The sequence below is a fragment of the Oryctolagus cuniculus genome, chromosome 11 (assembly GCF_964237555.1).
Source record: "Oryctolagus cuniculus chromosome 11, mOryCun1.1, whole genome shotgun sequence".
Taxonomy (NCBI): domain Eukaryota; kingdom Metazoa; phylum Chordata; class Mammalia; order Lagomorpha; family Leporidae; genus Oryctolagus; species Oryctolagus cuniculus.
In genome coordinates, this window is record NC_091442.1 from 77561639 (window position 1) to 77571111 (window position 9473).

At 44.8% G+C, this 9473-nt stretch overlaps 1 protein-coding gene across 11 annotated transcripts in view; it reads right to left on the minus strand.

Moving 5' to 3' along the window:
• Positions 1-7534, minus strand: part of KCNC2 (potassium voltage-gated channel subfamily C member 2) — a 197289-nt gene extending 189755 nt beyond the window's left edge. For 4 of the 11 annotated variants that reach the window (XM_051845686.2, XM_051845681.2, XM_008256801.4 and 1 more), the window contains exons 1-2: positions 6970-7532; positions 5197-5902 (exon numbers count right to left, since the gene is read on the minus strand). In XM_051845686.2, the coding sequence (XP_051701646.2) occupies positions 5197-5883 (687 nt within the window). In that variant the 5' untranslated portion in view covers positions 5884-5902; positions 6970-7532. Of the gene's footprint in view, positions 1-5196; positions 5903-6497; positions 6669-6969 lie in introns of those variants that run through there. The other 7 variants (XM_051845685.2, XM_051845684.2, XM_008256800.4 and 4 more) reach the window with 3 other exon arrangements.
• Positions 7535-9473: the final 1939 nt, after the last annotated feature.

Consider the following 9473-nt stretch of genomic DNA (forward strand, 5'->3'; position numbering starts at 1 on the left):
ATGGGGTGCAGGGCCCAAGCACTTGGGCCATCCTCCACTGCCTTCCCGGGCCACAGCAGAGAGCTGGCCTGGAAGAGGGGCAACCGGGACAGAATCTGGCGCCCCGACCAGGACTAGAACCCAGTGTGCTGGCGCCGCTAGGTGGAGGATTAGCCTATTGAGCCATGGCATCGGCCAGACCATAATTCTTTATAAACAAAGTATATTTGTCCATTAATTCTTCTAGTTGAAGTAATGCTTACAAAATAAAAATTGGTACATTTTTTTCCTTTAATCTTAATATAAGGCTCAAATTGTACCTGCCTTGTTATATTTACATTAAATGTTACATTTCAATGTCAGAAAATAGTTATTTAGACCATTACTTTCCTGTTCTATTTTGTGGTGTTAATATGGATAAAGAGTGGCCAATAAAAAGTAAAGTTAAATGTTTGCGAATTTGAATTCTACATAATGAAATTTAAATTTTGACAGTTTTGAAGAGTGTGTTATCAGTAATATTTCATCCAGTGATCTAAAATGTTCATAAAGTGAATATTTCAAGATTAAAAATATAAAGATAAACATCAAAATCTTTCTTCTAGCTTTTTTTAAATAAAATAGGCAGTACATTATCACTACCCACAGTCATCCTACTGTGTAGTAGAACACCAAAACATCTTTCTGCTATCTAATCATATCTTAGAACTTGTTTATCAGCCTTCTCCCATCCTTCCCTTCTCCTATTCTCCCCATTCTCTGGGAACTACCACTCTACCCTTAATTTTTATGCTATTAACATTTTGTAGATCCCACAGCAGTGAAATCACACAGCAACTTATCCTCCTGTGCTAGATCTTTCCACTACACATAAAGACTTCCAGTTCCATCCACGTTGTTACAGATTAGTAGATTTTATCTTTTTTGTGGCTGAATGGAATTCCATTGTGTATGAGTGCCAAATTTTCTTCATTTATTTATCAGCTGATTGATAACTAGGTTATTTCAACTTATTGGTTATTGTGAATAGCGAATGTTTGCAACAACAGATATGTTTACCATGATTTGATCCTTAAACATTGAATACATTATTTCAAAACATCACATGGTACCCCATAATTATGTATAATTGCTTTGTACCAGATAAAATAAAATTAAAATGAGGTATTAAAACAGACAGATTCACTATCTCAATTCATGTATGATTCAGGATGATTCTATGACGCTCAATAATGGTATATTAAAGATCAGGAGAACATCTTAGAAATGATCCACACCGCACCAAAAAGCCAACTTCTTGAATCTGGTTCCCTGAAGTTATCATTTTGCTTTTTTATTTTTAAAAATGTTACTTGAAAGCAAAATACAGGGGTGGGTGTTTAGCCTAGGGGTTAAGAGGCCTAAGTCTCATACTGGAGCACTGGTGTTCAACACCCAGCTTCAGCTCCTAAATCCAGCTTCCTGCTAATGAAGATCCTGGGAGGCAATGGTGATGGCTCAAGTAGCTGGATCCCTGTCACCCACATGCAAGACTATGACTGGTTTTCAGTTTCCAGATCCAGGCTTCAGCCTGGCCCAATCCCAGCTGTTCAGCAATTGAGGAAGTAAGCAAGGGGATCGAAGCTCATATTCTCTTGTTCATGCTCTCGCTCGCTCCCTCTCTTCCCCCACCCCCTCTCGGCCCTCTTTCTGCCTCCCCCCACCCTTGTGTATTTGTGTGTGTGTGTGTGTGTGTGTGTGTATAAGTGTCTGTCTCTGCCTCTCAAGTAAATTAAATAAACAAAATAAAATCCTTCTAAAGAGAAGGAAAGTAAAAAGCCGAACTTCTAGCAAATAATCAAAGATATGCTTAAATCATAAGGAAAAACCACATTCTAAAATAAAACAATTCAAACTCTTCCCACCACCCCACAAAAATAAATTAAAAGAAAAGTGAGAAAGAGAAATGTGTCACTACTCTCAGCTCTTAACATTGGGAGCAAATTCTGTGAAATATTACTTGATTCTAGTATTTTGCTCTTATACTATTTTTTAATGTATAAAAATTTTAGAAGTCTATGAAGGAATTTACACTGTGTGTGTCCTCTTGCTTACGATGTATACAATACATAAAATTTCTGCCAACACACCTATGCACCCTTCCTTTTTAGGGTTTGTAAATATCACATCAGCAGAGTTATCTCTTCTTCCTCTCCTGATCTCATTTTCTCCACAAGTTTCCATGACAACTTATATTTTAACTTTTATAAAATTTTAAATATTATTTTAAGGATAAAAATTGATAAGTATAAAACATAAACTTATCTAACTTGTTAACTGGAACAATTCAGACCTCTCAAATATGTGGTTACATCATACATTAAAGGTCATGGAGAAGGACATGTCAAACAACAAAATGCAAAAAATACAGTGTTACAAAATTCAATTAATTATCCAGTTCTTATGATTGCTGTTTTTGGTCAACAGTTTAAATCATAAAATGTGAAATAAAACATTTCTATCATTTAATTAAACCCATCTCCTAGATGTTATAAAGAGTAAAGCAAATGATTAAACAAGTAAAACAGACAGTTGAAATTGTTATCTCAAATATTTCAATAAAAGACGAACTAATATAAAAAAGTGTTCTGAATAGTGTAAATTTCTATTAAGAATGATACTTGGGGCAATGAAACAACAACTGAAGAAAACAACTTGATAACTGATTTATATTTCCTAGAATCATGTCCAAGCAAAATATAGTTTCATCCTGTGGCCTTCCAGTATAATTCCATTTATCAAAATAGATAACATTAAGTCAGGCCATCATCAGAACTAAAAGTGTTCATATAAAATACTTAGTCACTTTTAAATAGAACAATGACTTTCAATTACTCTTCCTTGGGCAATCCCTAGTACTTTGTAAAGGGATTTCCTTGAAAACAAGGTCCACAAAAGAAAGCAAAACATTAGGTACTGACTGGTCGATAAAAAGGGAGCCTGAAAACAGAGTTCCTTTTAAGAAGTTAATTCAAGTCCCTTATTTTTATTCTATTGTTGAATGGTGCAGAGTAAAACTTCTATGAGCCAAACTCTTAGAATGCACACAGTTTTAAAAGGTCACAAATGACCTTTTGAAATTAGAATTCTAGTGAATATCTTAATGCTGCATTAAATCTCAAGAGCAACATGGTCTGCAGAGATTGCACAACCCAGTCAGTTACAATCAGTGGTTTTGGTGAAAAGAGCACGGGGACAGTGTCAGGAGACCTCTAGCAGAATTTTGGTTCTGCTATGAACTTGATGTATGACCTTGGCCATCACTTTAATGTCTGCAGTCATTTTCTTCCAAAAAATAAAGATCTTCAGTAGATGAACTCAAAGAAATTTTTCAGGTCTGATTCTTGGCTGATTCTGTTTCTACTTACTCTCTGACCTTGTATTACTCTCTAATCTATCTGTCCTTTCCTCACCTAAAAATCAATACAGGTCAAACCTTCAACATTGTTATAATAAATGAGATTTTATAAAAACTTTTCAAGTCAATGATCTATCCTTTTGACTAATTATCAATAGAATCAAATTCCAAAGTGATGATAAGAGTTGCACATCTACTTAAAAGTTTTTTCTATGCAATCTAGCTTACAAAAAGGGTCTAATGTTTTCCTAAGGAAAGATAAGACAAAAAGACATTCTGTCATTTTTTATAGTACATGATCTGGAGAAAAAAATAATCTCATGATGAGCCCCAAAACAAATTCAGATTACCTTCTTAGCCACCAAGTAGAAAGAGCATCATGATACTCAGCTGGAAACCAAAACACATAGATGTAATGATGATGAGCCTACGATTTAATATAAATAAATACGCAGGGTTTTTTTTTTTTTTTTTCCTGAATGCCAACTGTTGTCGTGGAATTTAAAGAATGATTCTAAAATAAAGATTTAATTAATAACTTCAATACTGCAATGTTCAACTGTGTGACTGTGGACATGATAAAATGTATATATGCATTTAAATGCCAGATCCAAGAGAAAGCAATATTGTAAACTGTCTTGTATCCATTTCACACTGCAAACAAAACACATCTGCAGACCTCCGGAGTGGTATCAAACACATCTGACAAGTCAGTAGATTCACAGCTCTATGGTATCTCAGATGCAGAGACTTCTGAAATCCATAGGAGGACAATATGAGAATGGGACCAAAATAAAGCTGGGAGAATTCTCATTCTACCCAGGGGTTTATTTTCTGAGTGATAGGAGGAAACCAGATCTATGTAATTGCAGAGATTTAAGTAAATACAGCACTCTGTTCTCACATATAATTAAAAAGCATCCGCATACTGAATAATTTTTGGTTACTTGTATTTCTTCTATCCCCTTTAAACTGGAGACACTATTGGTGGTGGTTTTTATTAAGCCCTTCACGGGATTTTGAAGAATTAATTGTGAGAGTCAAGAACTAAGCTGAAGGTGTCACTTAACCTAGAAACCAAAAATAAAAATTCATGTTGCGATCATAATATAAAAACTTTGTATTAGTTTGCTACTATCTAAATTCCTCAGATTTGGAGAACTCCCATCAGCAAAGTGATTGGTTCCTATTTGACCGGTAAGGAACACGGATACAACCCAAGAAGAAAGGCAGCAGGCTCAAAACTTGTGTGCAGGAGGTTCTCTGGTCAACCCACTCAGACAAGCAACCCGGGGCGCTGTTCTTTCTCCTCGCTTGGAAAGAGGCCCAAAATGGACGTCCTGGCACACCCTCCCTCCACACCAGCCACAATCATATACTTCGTTTGCCCTTCCTCTGTCCTCAGATTAGACCCCTGTCTGGAGCCTCTGCCCTGGGCCAGTCAGATGAGAAAGAGCGTCAGGCCAAACTGAAAATGTAGGACCGCTGGAGCTAAAGGGAAAAGGTGGAACAAAGCAGTAGGAGAAAACCTGCAGTGTGAGAACCGCTTTAGGACAAAGGTTCCGGCAGACGCACAACTTGACCTAGGTAAATCCCAGCTGCAAAGGAGAGGGAGGTGGGATGGGTGGCAGGCTAGCGGCCAGGTTCCCAGGGTGTCCCCCGCAACAGACGAGGCCCCAGCCTCGCCAGCAGGGAGCCTGGACTCTCTTCCCAGTCTGCCTTCCCAGCCCCACCCCACAGGCCCGCGGTGGGAAAGAACAAAGTTGGGGAGGGAGCTGGAAGAAGTTGGGGCGGCGGGAAAGGGGAGATTCTGGCCTTACCCTGGCGGCTCTGGAGGAGTAGGGGTCCTCGAAGAGGGCCCACATGCGGGGCTGCAGCCTCCTCCAGCGGCCGGACTTGCCGTCGGCGCCCCCGAGCCCCGCCGTGTCTTCGATGCCCAGCCTCTTGGCCGCCAGGTCCTCGTCGTCGCCAGGGTCTCCCCCGATGAGGTCGGGGGTCTCGAAGATGTCGAGCGCCTCCTCGGCATCGCGGTGCTGCCGGTAGGTCATCCAGCAGCAGGGCTCCACGTCGGTCTCGTCGATGCCCCAGAAGGCCAGCTCCTCCTCGAAGAGCGGCCCGCACACGTCGGCGGGGCAGTGCAGCTTGCCCGTGCGGTAGTAGTTGAGCACATAGGCGAAGACGCCCGGGTGCCGGTCGAAGAAGAACTCGCGGCCGCCCCCGGGGTGGTGGTCGCCGCCGCCCACGCGGGAGCTGCAGTTGCCCGCGCCGCCCTCCAGGCAGCCGCCGGGGCCGGGGGACAGCGGAGGTGGTCGCGGCGGCGGTGAGAGCGGAGGGGGCAAGGGCTGTAGTTTGTCGCCCCCTGCGGTCAGGCAGTCGCCCTGGGGCTCGGAGGCTGCGAGCAGGGCCAGGCGCGTCCCGGGCAGGGTCTTGAGGGTGCTACGGTAGGTTTCGTGCCGGGTGCCCCCGACATTGAGGATCACCCTCTCGTTGTTCTCGATCTTGCCCATCTCTGTGGCTCAGACATGACTGGAAAGGAGTGGGAGGAGGGGGAAGGCGAACACAGGGCGAGTTAAAGGTTTCGGCCGTCAGAGACACACCGTGACCCCACCCACACCCACACCCCCAGAGTCCCAGGATGCAGGGGTTGGCGGACAGGCAGGGGCCAGAGGACGTCCCCAGGAGGAGCTCCACGTCCAGCCCTGTCCCCGCTCCCGGCACCACACCTTCTCCATGTTTCCAGACGTGCACGTCTTGCTGGATCGTCCATAACACCTTTCTCCCTAGGCTCTGAGCCCTCCCCCTTGATCCGTTCGCCCCCTCAGTCCCCTCTCAAGTCTAACCTGCGGCCTCCAGGCTGCAACCTCCCTCTCTGAGCCCCTTCCCCAACCCCCACCCCCGCCTCTCCGCGCTCCCTACGAAGCCCCTGGACCATCCTCTTTCCTCCCTCGATGACCCCTCTCTTCCGCTCTCGGAGACCCCTTGTCTCCTGCAGGCTGGGAGTTTTCGCCTAAGCAAGTTGGTGGCGTTAGGTTGGGAGCCCCCTCACCCTCGGGTGCCCTGACCCGCGGGCTACTCCTTGGCACCCAGGGAGTGCCCTGTACGCAACCCCTTCTGGGCTCACCTCTAGTCTCCCTCAGAGACCCGGAACGCAGAAAGTCACAGCAAAACACATTTCCCTGCTGTGGCTTTTCACCAAGGGAACCTCTGACTAATCTCCTCATCCCATTTCCTTTCCGCGTGACTGTTGTTATTGTTATTATTACTTGGGAATGGAAAGGACTAACTAGGATCCATCTTTGAGAACAGAAGTGATGGATGCATCCCACCCATCCCCCCACCCCACTCCAGGAAAACAAATGCCTTGGGAGTAGGGGACCAGGGGGCTGCTGTCGAGGAGGGGGCGAGGCGCACAGCCCGGGTCCCCAGCCCGGGGTCTGGCTTACAGCGTGCGCGAGTCCAGCCGCTCCGCCACCTGTCTCAGGGCTTCCTCCGCACGTCCCCATTGCGGGAAGGCGGGGGGTGCCCGCCTGCGGGGTCAGCAGCCCTTCCCAGGAATCCACCCCCTTCTCCAATCCTTCCCCAGCCCCAGATACCTTAACGAGACCGAAAGAAAAGTGGTTCTGCTTTGGTTTCCGAGTGGACGAGGTGCTCGGGGCAGCTGGACTGAGTCTTGGCGCCCAGCTGAGCCGCCCGTCTCCGACGAGAAACTACTTGTTGGCGTTTCCCGGATTCCGGAGGTTGTGCGTCTTCCCTGGGCGCTGGGGTCGGGGAGACAGCCCCCACCGGCCGCCGGCCGCGCTGCCCGCCTTCATGCTGCGATCTGTGGGCTCGCCCGTCGCCAGCCTCCGCGCCCAGAGTCACCATCGCGCAGGGCTGGGCAAACCATGGAGCTCGGGGCGGGTCCAGCCGGCGCTGTCCGACCCTGCCGCGAGCGGGCAGATTGACTGGCGGCAGCTGGAGCGGAGGCCGGTCGGAGGTCAGGAGCGCTCACCGGCTTGAAGGTGAAGTCGCCCGGCTCCCGTTTCCATCCGCAGGTTTTGTTTCTCCCCCACGTCAAAGCAGCGGCTGCTGGAACTGTCCCTTCAGCACCAGCCGCCAACAGCCTCCTGCCGCCCTCTCCCCCCGCAAAAGCACAGAGCTCCAGGGAGGGTGGGTGGGTGGGTGGGTCTGGGGAAGCTGTGTTGTACCAACCAGGTTCGTATATTTGTCTTCCGTGAAGCTCTGTCCCCACCCTCTCAGGAGCTTCTGCCCGCCTTATTTACACCCCACTCTCCACGCCCTTTCTCTCACCAATGCCCCACCCCTCCCAACAAGTGAGAGAATCTAAAACCAATTGCTTGTTTTAATTAGTGGCAGCTGATGCTGACAGGAGACAGCAAGGTCTACTTACAGGTGAGAGTGAATCGTTTCTTCTGTTTTAGACAGCTTTCAGCTGCTCTTGTCAGTCAAATGCAGGTCTCTAGCCACCACATCATGGTTATATAAAGTAAAACGGGCTTAGAAAGTTTACTCCATTAAGATTGTACTCTGGAAAGCAAAACTCCAAGTTCCTTTGTCAGAAGGTAAAGAGACAAGATACAGACAAGATACAAAGAAATTCTCTGACAAGTGAATGTCTCCCTTTCCCCAGTTTCTGTCTGCTGTTGCTTTTGTTTGCTAGGCCTGGCATAGTCACCAGCTGGGCGGCTTAAGCGGCAAACGTTTATGTTCTCACAGTTCTAGGGGCTGGATGTCAGAAGTGAAGGTGTTGTCAGTTGTGAGGGCTATGAAGAAAGACTTTGTTCCAGGACCTTCTCATAGGCTTTTTAGTGACATCTTCTGCCTGTGTGTCTTCGGGTCATTTCATTTCTATTCACTGTGTCTCTGTGTCCAAATTTCACTGTTTTATAAGGACATTAATCATACTAAATTAGAGCCCGCCCTAATGACTTTATTTTTACTTTGTTGCCTCTATAAATATCCTATCTCCAAATTTCGGGGATACTGGATATTAAGGTGCCAACATACCTTCCTTTTTGCAGAGCAGGGCACAATTCAACCCACAATAGACCTCGTTAGCAGTGTGTGTAAGGGGAAACGGGTGTTGGTTCTAGGAGATTGAGGAAGAGGGGATGAGGAAGGGAGGGAGGGAGAGAGGGAGGGAGAAAAAAAAGAAAGACCCTTTTGCACATGCTTAGTTTGCTAGAATAAAAGTCCACTGAGTAGGGAAAACACGGGGGAGTGTGTGGAATGAAGTATCTTTGGGAACAGATACTGATGTTGATATTGTATTTTGGAAAGAGCAAGAGTTATGAGTTATTAATAAGGTTTTAGCCATATAGAGGACTGCAGGCTTGGTTCAGAAATATTAACAATTCATTAAATGAAACACTTATTTGAGATGACATGTTAAATAGTTAAAGTGAAGACATAAAAGTTCTTTGGAAAGTCATTGATGTCTAGGAAAAATGCAAGAAAAGATAACATATATATATTTATAAGAAAATTACATATAATAATAAACATAATGAGAATGCAATTAACTATGGACTCAGCACTTGAGTTGCTAACAAGCACAGAAAAGGGTAAGGCTTTAATCCTAAGGGAATGATTTTAATTTTGCACAATTTTCAGTCACTGAGACATTTCTAAAAATAATGTTGATGGTAAATTTCAGTTGTCAAAAAATTATAAAGAAAAAGTGCATTCAAATTCTAGCATGCATTCTCCTATTGTATATATGATTCCTTATATTATTTGAAGTTGCAAATTCATTCAGGAAAATAAAAGCCATAAAATTTGCTTTGAAATAAATTAACAATAGCAATAGCAGTAACTGAAGCACTTATCATAATGTATAATATTTACTGATAGCATACAACATGTAAAATTCTTTCCACTAATCTCCCCTTTCAGTTTAAGCACAAAATATTCACATTAACTCACAATTCTATGGGGCTAGCATTGTGGCATAGCAGGTTAAGTCACCATCTGCAATACTAGCATCCCAAATGGGCATGGGTTTTGTCCTGTCTGCTCCACTTCTGATTCATCTTCCTGCTAATGGCCTAGGAAAAGCAGCAGAAGATGGCCCATGTGTTTGGACCCCAAATTAAGC